We start from the raw sequence: 17,918 nt of genomic DNA, 5'->3' as shown, positions 1-17,918 counted from the left end.
TAAAAGTCAATAAATTTTTTTCAGTGTTTTTAAGCTTAATATGTATTGTCAAAAATTTAATGATGGATTTAAATTTTCAAAAATTTTAAACCTGACTAGTTTTTAATGATTTTAAAATAGAATAACACTAAAAAATTTTGAGTTTAACTGTCATATTCACCGTTTATATGATTATGAAGAATCAAATCTTAATTATGAGAGATAATCTCTAATATTTGTAATCAATTTAAAAATTGAACTTTTCAATTTTTGAAAAACCTCAAATTAGACGACAATTTTAAAGTTGGCATTATATCGCTGGCTTCTGCATCTGTCAATTATCTGATACCAAATGCCATTTGAAATATCAAGCAAAAATACGAATTTATAGCTCCATATTTCTCATGTTTTTTGATAAAATTATATAATTTATTTTGATTGTTTAATTTTTGATAACAAATTAAACGTAATTTATTTTTAATCATTTTATTTTGTTAAGAGTTTATAAGAATTTTTGTTAACCTGGTCCCGCGGGACCAGTCCCGGAAGATTTTCGGGACTCGGGACGGGACCGGGACGGGACAGTCCCGGGATTTCCCGGTCCCGGTCCCGGTATCGGGAAAGCATAATTGTAAAGATTGTGTAAATTGTGATTCTTTCAACTTTTCAGAACAAATTTCATAAAAATCGTCATTTTTATATCAAATTCTACTTCGAAATTACCTAAAAAATGCATAACTTCGTATATAAACTCAGATTTTGCCACCTTTTATTATCCATCACAATACATTACGTAAAACTACTCACTCCCTTACATAACCGCGCTCCTTCCATTCAATGCCCCAAGAGTTCATTCACATCACTTGCTTCCATTCATCTGCAAACGTGTACAAATTTCCCCATTAAATTTTATAGAAAAATGATTAAATCATCACGAGTGGAATGAGACATTCAAATGGCGTCAGCAGCACAAAAAAAAGAAGCGAGATAAAAACTTTTAATACGCAGGCAGGCAGTGTCTAAAAAAGTATTTAAAGCTCTTTTTTTTAAAGTCAATTGATCATTAAGAATCTGTAAAATGGCGGAACCTTAATTTTCAATTTAAATGATTTTAACGACGATGAAGGACGCAAAAATTAAAGTAGATTAAAATTAGGGACGGTTCCTTTTATTTGTTCACAGAATGAGTTTCTCACTTCGTTATTTTTTCTGTTTCTTTTTTCTTGTCTTCTTCCTGCATTTCTGGAAATTGCGTAACAAAAAAAAATAACCATAACAATCACCATCACAAACATCATTATAATAAATGCTAAACAACAAAAAAATAAATCGTAACAACAGGAAATACCAATTGTTATAGCAGGCAATAAATCAGATCTAATAGAATCAAATCGAGAAGTTCGCATTGAGGATGTATCGGAATGGGTTTATTGTGAATTGCCGAAATTGAAGTAATTTTGTAAATTTATATAAATGTCTTCATGTAAATAACTAAATCTTCTTTTGTCTAACCCTTATGCTTCACCTGTCCATCACTCTTCACTGCTGTTGATGACATAACCAGGGTCAAAGTAATGGAATGTTCAGCAAAAGATAATTACAATGTAAATGAACTATTTAAAACTTTATTGTCATTATCAAAAATAATACCGACTGAGAATAATGAAACGTATGGTGGACCATTGAAACGTAGATCATCAGCATATGTTAGTGCAACGAGTAAAGGTAAGGATGTAATGAAAAATATTTGCATTTTAGTAAAATTATAACATGAAACATGCATATACCTTGACAATCTAATTACATTATATATGTAGCAACATACAATTTAGTGCTTGATACTTTATAGGTTTATTTATGTTGTGGATGTTTTGACATTGAATTTGATTTATAACAAGCAGTTACTTTGTGACATTATAAACATTTTATGATGTCTGCAAAAAAATATTTTACTTTTTTTTTTCTCTGATGAAAGAATTTTGTGTTGAGTTCCGCAAATATTTTAACAAAAAGTCCACTTTTTTTTTGCTGTTGAAAAATTTCGAAAGGAATTTCTCTTTTTTTTGCAAGCATGGTAAAAATGCTACCATTGATGCAATCATACCATTTGGGTATTGAAATGTGAAATTCCAAACTTTTTTATGCGATCAAAAAAATAGAGCTGAAATATTCAAAAATAGAGCTGAAATGTACGTTTTATTTGAAATTATGGAATTTTTCTGAGAGAAAAAGGAACTAAATGTTTCTGTATGTACAGGCATATTTTTATGGAAGTTTAGGAATATTTTTTTTTTCAAAACTTATCAAATTAAGAGTTTTGAATAGCATAACGCGTTTGCTAGAACAAAGCTATTTCGTTGTTTTAACGGTATGATGTGAAGTAGTCTTGACGGTACCATGACAGCTGATTTTGACCCATTTTTACTATGAAATATGCGATTTGCTACATTGTATTACTCGAGAGTAATTTCTAAAATTAATATCAAAGACAGGGAATCTAAAGAAGCGTCTTCAATAGAAAAATTGTAAAAAATATTGAAACTCATTTTTTAAAAAATTCAAAAAGCTCACAAAATTGATAAAAACCGAATAAAAACAAAGCTGCTACACAAAATTCCAAAGAAAAACAAGAATCAATATTTTTACGCTAGATTGACTTTAAAAGTACAGCTGTTGTGATTATATTAGCTTCTGCAGCTAGAAAATTTCAAGAATTTTTTCCTTTTCGCTATCAAAGAAAATCAACAATTCTGATTGGAAAACAATTTTTTTTTCTCCAATTATTTACTAATCTTTTATTCATCGATCATGAATGTCAATTGTGATTTGTCAGAGCACTTTCATCTAGAGTTGGCATGACTTTCATGGAGTCTTGACCAAAAAGGAGACTCCAGTGGAGTCTCAATAAAAGTGAAGTTCAAACTTCATTTGAGGTGCCTCCTCAATGGAGTCCTGCCAACTCAGCGTTAACACGATAATTTAGGGGGATCTATTTTGATCTACTTGAAATCAAACTACTTGAAATCAAATCACTTCCTACAAATTAATTTGGTATAAATGATTCTAGCTCAAAGTCAACTTTATATTTTTATATGAAATCGAATCAAATCTAGTCGAGTTTTAAATACAAATTTCAAATCAACTTCAAAATTTAGATTTAAATATCAAAATCTTGTAAAATTCGAAAAAAATTGTGATTATTTTACATTTTTTAACAATTTTATTTCAATTCAAAAGTCGCAAAAATCACGTTTTTAAAATTCGAATGAGAAACTCGAAGATTTTTGATTTTAAAATTTTACAATTTTTATGATGCTTTCTGACTCTGGAAAAAAAAACTCATCAAGAAAATTCAATCTTTTTTTTGATCAGCATCATTTCAAACCGACTTTTTCTTCGATTTTCTTCAATTTCAATTTATTGAGAATGCTTCAATTTTCCAATAAGATTTATTGAGATAAAAAATTATCAAAAAAAGCAGAAAATCGGAAATTAAATCTCATTGATATTAATGAACGTAAATTGAATTCATCACAAAAAAAAAGAGAATTATTTGAAAAGCTTTTAGCATAAAAAGCTCAGAAAAGTTTATCAAAACACCATTAAAATGTTTAATTTAGGTAAAAAGGTTATGAAGATTTTCAATGCTTAAATTATTGAGGAAATTGAAAAGAAGTAGAAGTCATGAAAGTTTTCAAAGCCTTTGGCAATGGATTTTTCAATCGCTGATATACAGCCACATCAAATTTATGTCAGCCTTAAAAGTAGTAAAAGTTTTTCCTTGAAAAAATTCGAATGTGAAAACTTTCAAGTCTAACAAATTTATATCCAATAAATTACAGCTTTTTATGTCTATCATAAATTCACAAACATAAAACTTTCAAAAGAGAATTTATTCCTTAAAATGAAAAATGGACTTAACGCGAATTTCCTTCCTAAATTTCATTTACTTAAGACTTTATCTTCTTATTTTTTTTTCTCACTCATAAATACAACAGGAAGAAGTCGAGTGCCAAGTCCGTCTCTAAATAGCGATAAGACATCATCATCATCATTTATGGCATCATGTAGTAGCAACGGAAGTGAAGCATCATCTGCTACTGACATCAAGTCAAAGCCACGATCTAGGTAATGTTGTGTAAATCACTCAGATGATTACATAAATACTTACACTTTTATTTTGTTCCTTAAACATAAAAACTTGTACATAATATTACATCCCAAAAAATAAACGAAATAAACATGAACCTACATCAGCATCGTCATCATCGCTCGTCTTATTTGACTGAATCTTTCATATAGAGTCGAGTGTTGAAATTTTCATTTTCTTCTTTTTCTTCCTTCTTTGTTACTTACTTATTTGTTGGTAGCGTGATTTTGTGGAATAAATGTTTTTGTTGTTGACACTTTAGATTAGTGTTGTCTGACCTTTTTTTTGACATGGCACACTTATGATTGTAGGAAATATTGATCGGCTTACCAACTCCCCTTCCCTCCCTCTTTTAGGAAGGGATTTGATCTTCAAAGCCTCCCCTAAATCCGCTCTAAACCACTCGTAGGCAACATATGTGCCATATGCGGTTTTGGTCAAGGTTTACCTACATGGTGTTCCACAAAAGGTTGCCCACCTCTGCTCCTGACGTCTAAAGGAGCTTAGGTTACAACAGAAGACTTTTCATTTAACTCTGTTGTTGGCTCTGTTACCTAGTTTGTACAAATAGTCTGTCCGTGTGTTGAACTGACATTCTTTCATTAGTGTTCTGCGTCAAGTAGTTTTTGGTGCTCCTTGCCGTTTCCCTTGTGGATTCCATTTAGGGGTTGTGTACCAAACTTGTATTTCTGTCCCAGCAATGACATTTTATCTTGTATAACTGGTTGCCCTTTGTCAAGTACCAAAACCAAGTACTATGCTGTCTCTATCAACAGCCTCCTTCCAAGAACACTTTGGTTGCCCTCGTCTTCTTTTTTTGCTATCTCTAAATAAATCCTCATCCTCCCTTTAATTAAGCGCTTCCAAACCCTCTCAACATCGTAACCCAATTCTACCTTTCTTGAATACTTCCTCATTTTATTACGGATGATGTTATACATATGTATGATAGCATTTGTTATTGAGTACAGAACGTATGTTCATAGACAGAATATATCACGAAAGCTATTTTTGAACAATCAAAATGAATGTAGGATAGGGAAAAAGCGGAAGAAGAGGAAAAAATCTGTTTTATACATGTTACATGCTTAGTCAACCTGGCCAAAAATTTTCCATCCGAATGATCCAAATAATTTGCATATTTTCCTTTATTTAAGTCCTCCTGCTGCCAATACTGTTTTGCCGTTTCCTTTTTACATACGTTTCTCAAATTGTCTACAGCAATTTCTGATCTAGATTACGAATGGATTAATCTTTCAGTTTGCTTCTCTCTCTCGGGGTTTTTCCTTCACTTTACTATGCTCTCTGACATTAATGCTAGTAAATCTTATTTACTCGTTTCACTTTTATTTTATTTTTATACATTTTTTTTTATTCACATCTACACTTAATGTTATCGTGACTTTTGCTTTCCCTTTTCATTCGTTGATGTTTAAAGGAAAATGAGTGAGTTGAAAAGCTTAAAGTTTACTGTCTATAAAATGAAATTGTGAGGAAATATTGCAGGAAGGGTATAGCGATCAGTTGTGGGCGACCTTTGGGTTACTATAAATTTTTGAAAATGCCATGAATTGTAGGTTCAGTTGAAGCTTTTCACCAAGGAGTCCCACCAAATATAAAAAGTTGCCCACCACTGTTACAGTAGCAGAATTCTGTTTACATAAAATTCATATGCTTTTACATTTTGATTCAAATGAAATGGAATTTAATTTAAATATTAGATTCAAGTATAATTTAATTACTTAGTAGTTGAATTAAGATGAAACTTTTGCATGTTTACGGAAAAGTCAAGATATTTTCATTAAAAATAGTATTCTTAGAGGCTTTTCGGGAAGTTGTTGAATAAGTTTGTAAATCTATTTTTAGCTTCTGTGAGAAATGTTTTGAGAAACTTTAAGTTAGTAGAGAAGAGAGGATATGAATTGGAGAATTGGATTTTTAACTGAATTTGGGAAATGTTTGGAAATGACGAAACGTTAAAAACAGCGATTTTTGACCCTTCCAACAACTATTCAACCCTTGTATTCCAGCCATCATTTTGTTTACAAAAAAAGGTTTTACGAACAAACACGTAAAAAACTGTACACAATAGAGTTAAATGTTTAGAAACATCTGTTTTCAACTTAGCGTTTACAGAAAAATGGGGAAATTGTTATAGTCATTAAATCCCTTAATCGTTTTTTTTTCGAGTTTTCTTTGTGAATCTATTTTCTTTTGTGAATACTAGAATTTTTTCTCGAGAAATATGAATTAATTGCTACTCAATCAACTTAAATAGTTTTCCATTTTCTCATTTCCTTGTCAGTGATTTTGCAATAGATCATGGAACTAAAATCGTGTAACTGTTAAAACTAACAAGAACGTTCTTGACGTAGTTTGAAGTGATTTATAATTTCCAAAATGATTTATGATTGATTTTGATTTAAGTTCTTTGAATCGAGAAAACTTAATCTAATGTTTAGAAATTTTTATACCAGTATCTGCAAAGCAAATGCTAAGTTCCGAAATCTATGAAAACAATTCAAAGTGATAAAGGCTCCGATTTTGAGCTTTACAAAAAAAGGTTTTACGAACAAACACGTAAAAAACTGTACACAATAGAGTTAAATGTTTAGAAACATCTGTTCACTTAGCGTGCAGATGGGGAAATTGTTATAATTAAATCCCTTAATCGTTTTTTTCCGAGTTTTCTGGAATTATTTTCTTTCAATACTAGAATTTTTTCTCGTTCCTTTAATGCTACTCATCAACTTAAATAGTTTTCCATTTTCTCATTTCCTTGTCAGTGATTTAAATAGATGGGATTATCGTGTTTGTTATAACAGAACGTCTTAGACGTAGTTTGAAGTGATTTATAACCAAAATGATTTATGATTGATTTTGATTTAGTTCTTTGAATGAGAAAAGGAAAATGTTTGAAATTTTTATAAGTATCTGCATGCAAATGCTAAGTTCCGAGCAACACAAGTGATAAAGGCTCCGATGCTGAGCTTTTAAGACACCGTTAAAGCTCTTTTATTAATACCAAATGGAAAATCACATCCATATGACTTCCAAAAAGAGGTGACTTGCATCAAGCTTCCATTCCCGAACAGCACAGCGTGCTGGATAGGACACAGCAGCGTCACCGTTTCAACGACAAGATGCAAAGTTGCCCTGACGACACTTGATTTTGACATGCAGTTCACCGCATTGTGCCGTTCGGGATTCGATTTTAATAAAAGAGCTTCAGCGACTTAAAAGCTCTGCATTGCAGCCTTATTCATTTGTGTCGTTCATTTATTGATATTTAAAGTGAGACTTAGTATCTTTAATAAAATATTCTTTGCATGACTTCCTAAAATTCAGAATATTTCTCAGTCTGACTGTTGAATGCCAACCTCTCAGATCTGTTCACGTGCCAATACCTCCCAAAATATGTTTGACATTGAGAGCTTTCGAGAAATTTTAGGAATTTTTGGTTTCATAAAATTCGAAATTTCTATTGAGATCAAGAGTTTGAAGAAAGCCTTAAAATATTTTTCATGCCTTATTTTTTGTTAACTGTATCCATAACAAGCTCCATTTCTCAAATCAATGTATCCATTCCTTACTTACAAATCTCTTAAAATGTGCGTAATATTTTTCGCATTATCAATTTTGTTGATTTCCTTTTTGAAAGATTGAAGGAAATAGAAGGAAATAAATAATACATCCAATTTGAAAATTTTCGTGTTTCCATTCCCCAACAATTTCATATATAATAAATATTTTTGTGAAATAATAAATCCATTTTCTTATTTTTCTTGTTTTTTCTTCACATTACATTGGGATTTTTGGTATAACACAATACACACATGATTCATATAAATACACACGCATACACACAAAGGCTGCGAATCGCAAGGTTAGAGGATGAAACCTTTTTTTTGTGGATGTCGATTTTCTTCTCCTGAAAATTTCCTCTTTTATTTCCGTTCACTTTGTTGATATGGGTATTATTTTCCATTTAATTCCTCTTCTCTCTGTACTCTATAATGTCGTAGTCAATAAAGGCCAATTCATGTTATAAGAATACATCAATAAAAAGGCATAATAATTTATAATAACTGTTATGATGGCTATTTTTATTCATTTATAATAATAACATTTCCTCTTACCATCCCCCTTACATATGCTGGTCCCAATAATGGTTATGATTGATTTCTATTTAAATCATATTATCGTAATGGAAAACTATTCACAAAATTTTTGAAATATAATTGATTGTTATACAATAATACATTTACAAATCCATAACATGTGTCACATTTGAAATCATAAAATTTGTTGTTGGTTATCTTTTGTGATTTTTTTGTCAGATTTTTATGATGCACAGTAGATAATTTTGTAGAATTTATCACGCTGGGTCTCACGACCTAAATATATGGGACATGATTTGGCGAAGACCAGAATTAAGCCAGAGGCTTGATTTCTCTCATGGAGGTACGCTATATGGGACAGCACGGTATTGGTACACACTACTCGGACGGTAAAATGGTACATCTGGTATGGCAAAGAAATTGTTCACAGGTACACCATTGACACAGAGAAATGGTATGCGATTGATGTACCAATGTACAATACTAGAACCGAAGAAATCAACTCCAGGAGTCAGTCTTCAAATCTTAATTTCGAATAAACTGAGGCTACAGTTGAATGTTCTGTTGACGTGACGTGATGTGATTAAATTCAGGTCCTTTTTGACAATATTTCAATCGAAAAGGGGGCCTTGTAGCTCTCGTCCCTATTTCTCTTGTTGCACTTCAAATTCCTGGCACGTTCTATAATCCAAAATTGCACAGAGGCCCATTTATGGCTTGATCTTGTACATTTAACCTGTCGAATTATATAAACTCCCAAAAAAGCACCAATTTGGATATTGCTGGATATGAACCTACGTTTATATCGGATTTACCAAAGAAATTTGAATCGAAAACCTTACCTATCTGACCAGCAAGGCACACAATTGCATTTAATTTAATGTAGCTTGAATTCGGTCTTAAATCTGAATGTGCCTCTCCTTAAATCACTAAAAAACTCTTCAGAAAGAAGAAAGAATATGAAAATTTTGCAAATAATGACTTAAGTGAACCAAAATCTATCAAAAAAGTCTGACAAAAATCTCCCAAGGATACCCAAACAACCTCCTTACACGGTTCATCAATTCCATTAATATTAATCAAAAACTTTTTTATATTTTTTTATTTCTCCATAATCAGGAGTCTGATTCGTCGATCATCAAGAAAAACCAAGCAACAAATAGCATCAGCGGGTGGAACAGGTGTCGAAGATTGTAGCATTCAATAATTTCCAAATAATTTAATAATAAGTGAAAAATTTACAGATGATAATGTTATGTCGTTTTTGTTCATAAGAATTTTACTTCACTAAAAAACTAAAAACTGGAATCATGAACATGACTTGAATGAGTGATAGGTGTATAAAAATTAAGAATTAGAAGATTTTGTCCGTAAGTAAATAATCGTACCATTTATGATGAAAATTGTTAAAAAACCAAAAAATTGACATCAGCGATGATGAGAAAATTAAGTTTAAGTTTTGTAACTATATAAATGATGAAACAAACCTTTGCATTGAAGCTTTAAAAATCACTGTTTAATCAAAAAAGTCCTTTTGTATAAGTGGAATTAAAAGTGAGAAAATGTTGACGTTAAAAATGGCGTAAATAATCAAAAAAAAAAAAGAACTCTTTTCTTTCTGCCGAGGCTTTTTTGATTAACAAAAGAAGAAAAAAATAAATAAAAAAAATCTTTTTGAACATTTATGATGGCGTAAATAATTTTAATACTTGAAAGAATTAAGAATTAATGGAAAAATAAATATTTTTCAACTTTTCTTTCCTCTTCTAGTTAACTCCATATCCATCATGTAATTTCCATAATCATTATAATTCTTCCCATGCATGAAAAATTGTTTTTTTGTAGAACAATTTGAAGTTATTTTTTTATATAAAAACATGATTTTTTGTTCCTATCGTTATTTATGCTGTTTTTGTTCAAATAGAACACTTTAAATTCATGAGAGGTTGATTTTACAAATCTTGTGTGTACATAAAAGGGCAAATCCATGAAGTGGCTGAGAATTGCAGTTTATTGAAAATTCCTGTGAAAATTGAAGTGAAATACTTGATTTAGACTATGTTTTGCCACATGGCTCAACATTGCTGGTTTACCATAGTTCGAAGAGGATATCAGTGGATTCCTATCATAGATGGAAAAGTATTGAAAAGTAATTTTTGCATAGCAAAAGTATAAAAGTATAGAAGTTGATGTAACTTCTCTTAAAAGAAAAAATAAAATTATTCATTGATGCATTTGGTGAATTTTGAAAATGGGTTTCGCACTGTGTTGGATAACCTATACGATCTGATACATTAGAAGCTATGAAAAATGGTCATTTACCAGGTGTGTAGAATTCAATAAATCTGATGGATTTTGGGGCTTTGTCAAATACAACGATAAGAGCTTTGCAAGGAGAAATGATTTAAGAATGAAAGTTTGATTAAACATTGTGTCACACTCTCTAGCTACCCCTGATAGCTCAGTATATAAGAGCACTTGATGAGCAGTTAAAAGGTCGTGGGGTCGAGTCCTATTCGAAATTTATGAACACAATTTTAATCAATAAGGAATAAAATAATTCAAAAGATTAACAATTTGAGTCCTAAAATCAAAAAGAGTACGACACTTAAGTTGTTATAGACTACTCTAGTGGGAAATTTATCAAACCTCTATGGCCAATGTTGACTCAATCTTTCTCAGAATATTTAATTTTAAGAAATTTTTGATATTTATTTACAAGATAAACATGAATTCATGATCATATCCTAGCATATACATATTCAAAATGATTTAGGAACAGAAATTCTCATGAGTCTTCCTTTAATGGATTTGCCCACACGTAAAGAATTGTTTTTATATTTGAACATTCTTATGTTTCCCTTAAAGGAATTGAAATTTACATGGAACAAAAGAAAAAAATAATGCAAAATAGAAATTTTACACGTGTCAGCAGTTTATGATTGCCGATGGCACTTCTAAATTCAAAACATTATTTTTCGAGGCATTCGAGATTTAAGAACCAATTTCAAGCACTTTTATAAAAAATAAGCATAAATTAAATTAAATCTAAAATCTTTTATCTGTTACTTATAAAGGTGTTAAAACTTGACAGTTATTGTCTATTAAGTCTATTTTTAACTATTAAATTATTTTTGATTATGTTAATTTAAGTGTTCAAGTTTTAATGCCTATAAATACCTTAGAAATTTATCAACTTTCTCGACACTAATTAATTAAAAATTTTTACTTCTTTAAAACAGTTATAAAATGGAAGATAATAATCCTTTTTGTCTGTATAAAGAGTAAGAAGGCGGCAAACCAACATATGCCTATGAATATAAGTTAATGAAGACAAACTGTTTGCATATGAGCGTGATTTTTGAAGGGAAATTCTGATGTAAGGAAACTGATTGAAGTCTTAAAAGGTATAAGGTGTAAAAATGAACGTTAATTCCACTCTAATTAGTGAAAATTCGGAATCAGGTGAAAATTTGATGAAATTTGGTCTCGGGCTAGCGTCAAGTTGAGCTGGAGCTGAATACTCGGTCATTTCTACTTACGCAGTGTGCTAAATCTAGTGAAAATGTGATGACCAAAATTAAATTTCTATAAGGTTCCACAGATTATCAAGAATCGTATGTTAATGTCCAATTAGAATACAATCTTATAGACCAGAGTCACCAGGCCTCCATTGAGAGATGGTCTTCACAAAGGTCGACCATTTCTGCTTGTAAAGGCAAAGAAGGCCATAGTGTGAACACTTACACATTAGTAAATGCTTGGCAAATACTTCAAAAATATTCCATAATTTTCTAAAAGATGCACGAGCATGAAAAACAGCAATGTTCAGCCTCAACATTTTGATTGATTTATTCCTTAAAAACTCATCATAGCTGTTTTATTACGGAAGCTATGGCTGCGGTATGACTGCACCATCATGATAAGCCGCTCGACTACATCATCCTCATATTCACATGCTCTCCAAAAATCTAATAAACTTCATACCTTAGACACATAAATCACCAACTTTATCGCAGAATTTCCCTCCATAAATCTAAGCTAAAATTCCCGAACGATCACAATAAAATACACAAGAAAAAATAGTTAAAATAATAATAAAATGAACTTATAAATCTTAACGTATAGTAAATGAAATTTAATACTTATGTCATTATTGCCATTTTGTAGAAATATGAACTCATGCAAAGTGAATTGTGATGAATAAATTAGAGGAAATTAAAAAAAAAATAAATTAAACTTTTTTTCTCTCCATTTTGTGCTGCTTTCTTACTGACAAAATGAATTTTCCTTTCCGCTCCGACAAAAAAAAATGAAAAACTTTTTCACGCTTTAAAACACAATGAAAAGAAAATTTCATATAGAAAATGGAAAAAATTCTTCACTTTTTCTTTGTATGTACTTTTCTAAAGATGAATTTTATATGCACAAAAAAGGAACAGGAATTGCAAAGACTCTTTTTTTTTCATAACAAATATCATAAATTGTTATTAATTTTCTTGTCTCTTTTTGTCAATGTTAATATGAAAAAGATTTTTCTTGTCAAAATCCTCTTTTCTCATTTCCTAGAAAAACAGTTCAGAACAAGTAGAAGACATTATCCGAGAGTATTAAATGTATCGGTTTTGAATATGGATAAAAAAAGGGTGGAAATGAAATGAATCTTTAGTGGAAATTTTTTGGAAGATTTTTTGGGTTTTTGGAGCTTTGGAGGTCTGATGCTGTCTTTAAGACTTAACTAGCTTTAATTTGATACATGAAAATATGTGAATTTAAGTTGGTCGGTGGCTTAGTTGTCAATCAAAAGTTTTTGGCAACTGGATGATTTACACTGATACAACAGTTCATAGAATTGTGTCCTAGTAAGCCACAAATGTACTCTAGAGTTGGCAATCGGTTGTCTTCGACCATTTTTGTCTCTTATAAAGGCGACCGGCCGCCTACGGCAACAGGTGTCAACTGCCAGTGGAAATTATCACTGGCCACCAAATTGTCGGCTCCCGGATCAATTTTCAGCTCTGGTGTACTCTTTGAAACCTACTTAACTGTTGAACCTGAAATTTGAGTAGTCTCTGAGCGACACACATGAAGAAGGCTCCATTATGGACGATTTAAGGCTTCTCAAAAGGACTTTTATTAACATCAAATGGAACCCGTCTCCATTTTGATGCCGTATGGCAGCCATTTGTATGCCACATGAAGAGAGCTTCCATTTGATGTTAATAAATGAACTTTAGTGGAGCCCTAACGATTTTTGGTGGAACCTTCTTCATTTGTGTCACTCGGTGATCAATCTCAAGTCTAGATCTTTGTAAATCAAGCACAAAATTGAATTTAAAAACTGACAATCCCTCAAAAACCTCTAAAATCATCCAAAAAATCTCCACAAAGACTCAATAAAATTAAATTTATCAGACTCTTGATTCAACTTTAAATGCACAAAATTTAATTCAAAGCACAAAAAGAAAAATTTTCTCGACTTTTTCGTACTCTTCAATAAAAAGAAACAAAACTATAAAAGAATTATGAGCTTAAATGATTTAAAATAATAAAAAGTCTCTTTCATATTTTGTAAGGCACAAAAGAATAAAAAAAAATCGTCAGCTTTTAAATTTTTAAACAAAGAAATTAAAAGTAAAAAAAATGGTTGAATAGAATACCAATTAAAGTAGTTGTAATTAAAAAACAATTCAATGTGTAAATAATGAAATAAATTGAAACTATGCCTGTAATTTTGAGTGGTTGGAAATTATGAGAAGGAACTTGTTGATGGTTTATAATTGGAGCATTAATTAAAGTCAAATTAAGGCTTAACGGTAGATTAAAATATTGTATTTATTTAAATTTTAGTTGGGATAGATTTGGTTATTATTTTAGGAGCTTTAGACTGCTCTTTTTGACCAGAATATCGTATTTGTTAGGGCAACGCTATGTTGCCGTGTTGCGTATGAAGTAAAGTTGCCTTGACTGTCTCTTGACGGCAGATTTCGATCCTTTTGTAGCTCAGAATACTTAAGCTTCTATCCAAATTGAAAATTTGATGCACGACTTGCAGAAGACCGCATTTTTTGTCAGAAACATACATAATGACAAATTAATCACAACGACAGCACTGTGTGTTTGCTAGTTGCCCTGACAGCACAATATCAACGGCTTTTGTTCCATTTATATGTCCAAAAATTAATTCACCGAGTTGTACAGCTCGAGTATATAATTTTAAAAAGATAAGCTCTGACAGATTCTTAAGTTTCTCAATTTTATCAAAAATCCTTTGTTATTTCAAAGATCGGATGCACTTAAAGACTTATACTACCAAAATTGAAACACAACATGAGCCCCAAAAACAGAATTCTTAGTTGCATCAAACCACAAAATCCTTTCCATAGTTTCACACACCACTCGAAACTATAACTTATACTCGTGACAAAGTGGGATGGTTGCATGTGTTTTAGAATATATAAAATATAATAGTAATTAATTTTGAGTTCAAAAAACGAATTATTTCTTCCCATTTTTTGCGTAGACAAAAATTAAGCATGAAAATTAAAAAAAATCGTCCAATTTAAATTGCGAAATAATTTTTTGATAAAATGAATTCGGAATTAAAATCGAGAGGGAAAAGCTTCATTGGATGTTAACGATATGCAATTAAATAATTTATGTGCTCGGTATCAGCAAAAAAGCACCAAAATTGTCTGCCACAAAATGAAAAAATTGCATAATTTATTTATTGTCATCTATGGTGTTCATAATCAATTCAATTGAGTAAATTTATGGATTTAAAATGCAGCAGCATATAAAATAAATTCCTATTGGAGTACATTAAGCTTAACATTATCGATACTAATGATAATAAAACTATCAAGCATGTACCATAGACACAATTTGCATATTTGGCAGACATTCAAAAATTGTTGCGCTGAATTTACCAAGTAAACATGCATTAAGGCACACACAGAAGCTTTATCATTTTTTATCTCCCGGTTAAATCAACTTTGAGACTTTTAAAAGCTTTTTGAATAAAAAAAGCAAAATGAAAAATGCTCAAAAAATGAAAATTTTCTCTTTTTTGTTCACAAATGAAAAAAAAAACTTTAAAAAATTTTTAAATGAATAAAAATAATAAAATTACATGATGTTCATGTATGTTGTTGCTAAAGTAAACTGAATAAGATGAAGTAAAACCAAAAAAATGTGAAAAATGATGAACGTTCTTATTATTCACAATAATAAAAAAATTAAATTAGAATTAAAAAGAAAAAATGAACAATGGTTAAAAAAAATAACAAGAATGTGAAATTGTAAGCTGTTTAGAAAAGGTAGAATGGAAGTGGATTTAGTATTATGATTATGATAACTGTAAAAACCACACACATAAGCTGTAATATTGTTTAAATAAAAACTGATGAAAATGTAAAAGCTTAAAAAAACTAGCATAAAAGTGTTTTTGCAGTTAATTCCTTTTTTTCACAGGTGCTGTTTAATGCTTCATGAGGATGTACAAGATTGAAGAGACATGATAGTTCAAATATCCATTAAGCTGACCATTCATGTAGTTTATTCTATTATAGTCATAAAAGCTTGATTGTGGCAATTATTTTTTGTTATTTAATGATCTTGAACATGTGCTGAATATCTACTCGACGCATTATAGGAACACTTTTTTAAATGGATTTTTAAGATTTGTTCGATTGTTTTAAAGGCAAGGGATGACCAAGATGTGTTGCGTTGAGTAAGAGCAATATGTAGGTGTTCTAAGGAGTTGTCTAAGAATTCCGAACAAAAATAAGGACCCTAAGAGGGGGTTATACATTGCTTCATGCAGATGGCTGAGGCAAAACGATCCCGATTATCGATTGTACCATTCTTAGTGGATACATTTGAATATCATTTAGTAGCTCTGATATCGGAGCATTTCAAACAACTCTTTAGAACCAAGTAACGCTATGCTATGCTCCTTTTAGGGTGACAAGGTCCTTGATTACAGTCAATTCTAAAATATATGGGCAAAATCAATGTCCACCAACTCTTTTGGAATATTGCATTTTATCATCAATAATACCATATCTCAAATAGCAGAATTCGATTAATTGATCCAAATTTCAATACCAGACATACTTGACAATGACATAGTACCGAATTCAAATCGTATTCTGCACCAAGTCTACGTTACGTCGACCCGTGGTCGAATTTTTGATCGATTATCTGATTTGTGAAATTCGTGATGAACATCAATTTGCATACACAAATTGTTAATTAACATTCACTCAAATTTTCATCATTTGCAACAAGATTACATCTCATTATATCCGAAAAACATGTAAATTTTATAAAATGTCACATGATTAAAAGCATTATTCACATAAATTTAACAAAAAGAGGCAATTTTCTTTTAAATTATTTAAGAAACAAAAGAAAAGTTTAACAATATGCCTCCAATCTTTTATCAAACAAAATTAAAGCAAAAAGTTGTCAAGTTCCAACAAAAAAAAAAAAGAGAATCAAAGAGATTTTCATTATTCTTTTCAACTTAACGTTTTTAACTTGGGTAATGTTTGCGTAATGAGAGTTTTTTTTATTATAAATTTACATAATTATCACCAATGTTTTAAGCTTCAAAGCCACATCCTTTACATGTCGCTTCCATCCATTTATGAAAATATAAAGCTTGATTTTTTACTATTTTTCCTTTTTTGTGGAAATTTTATTTTACATCACGCATTTTTAATTCCCAGCAGGCAATAATGAGACGTTTGCATGATTGATAAGAGTAATTTGTTGCGATTCAGAACCTTAATGCTCAGTAATTTTTATTAAATTAAATTGTCTTTAAATTCTCGTGTGTTTAATTTCATTGAATCCATTAAGCTAAAAGCAACTAAAAAGTTAAATGCACAGATTTTCCTTTTCTAGTCACGGTTTTTACTTCTATGTACCTCTAAACAATGCTTATTTTTTAATGAAAACTAAATGTAATTATGCATGTTGTTTTAAATGCAAATCTATTATTTCATTCAAAAACGTTATTTAATTATGGGTTAATTGGATTTAACTTTATGATTCATGATTGTGGAAAATTACGAACTTTGCTGATGGATTTTGTCTTCTGTGAATAATTTAATTTTCTGAAAAGTTTTAATGATTCTGGCAATTTCGGCGGTTTTATTATGAGATATGAGATGATGGGATGTGTCTCATGAGTGTGTAGCATTTTAAAGGGTTATTCGGCCAAACTAAGTTTATATCGAATGAAACATTAAAGAAACATTAACATTAGCGGAAATCAGGAAGCGGGAATCATACATCGCACATCTCGAATGCATCTCAAGTGCTCAGAACACTAAGCTATTGGGCTTTATCATTGAAATTGGCGAATCCCTACTTGGGACGAATCATTTGGTAAGGTTATTTGTAACTGGGATGGAGTGGCTGGTCTAACTTGAATGTCATAACATATCATTCTATCTATTCGGTCATGTTTCTTTCCAGTATCTTTTTAAGGATAATTAAGCAGTTCATCTAGGGCTCTAAATCTTCAAAAATCGATCAGCTCAGCTAGTTTTTGTTAAATAAACTTGAGCAGCTTTCAAACCGACTAACTTCAAGTTTTCTTGCTGTCTAAACTCTGAGATGCATTGATCAGCATCTTTATTAATTTTGGATTTAAT

General features: G+C 30.7%; 1 protein-coding gene across 2 annotated transcripts in view; it reads left to right on the top strand.

The window, feature by feature from the left end:
- The window catches only part of LOC139085590 (GTP-binding protein Di-Ras2), a 28,279-nt gene extending 18,397 nt beyond the window's left edge, over nucleotides 1–9,882 (top strand). The window contains exons 4-8 of one of the 2 annotated variants that reach the window (XM_070633676.1): nucleotides 1,321–1,430; nucleotides 1,544–1,704; nucleotides 3,978–4,107; nucleotides 8,001–8,015; nucleotides 9,370–9,882. In XM_070633676.1, coding sequence (XP_070489777.1) covers nucleotides 1,321–1,430; nucleotides 1,544–1,704; nucleotides 3,978–4,107; nucleotides 8,001–8,015; nucleotides 9,370–9,457 — 504 coding nt within the window. In that variant the 3' untranslated portion in view covers nucleotides 9,458–9,882. The remainder of the gene's footprint in view (nucleotides 1–1,320; nucleotides 1,431–1,543; nucleotides 1,705–3,977; nucleotides 4,108–8,000; nucleotides 8,016–9,369) is intronic. The other variant, XM_070633677.1, reaches the window with a different exon arrangement.
- The last annotated feature ends 8,036 nt before the right edge of the window (nucleotides 9,883–17,918 follow it).

This window comes from Chironomus tepperi, unplaced genomic scaffold, assembly GCF_022539635.2.
Source record: "Chironomus tepperi strain 1889 unplaced genomic scaffold, CSIRO-AGI_Ctep_v1 contig_74, whole genome shotgun sequence".
Classification (NCBI taxonomy): domain Eukaryota; kingdom Metazoa; phylum Arthropoda; class Insecta; order Diptera; family Chironomidae; genus Chironomus; species Chironomus tepperi.
The sequence above is the reverse complement of the archived record's forward strand: the minus strand, read 5'-3'. Positions and strand labels throughout refer to the sequence as shown.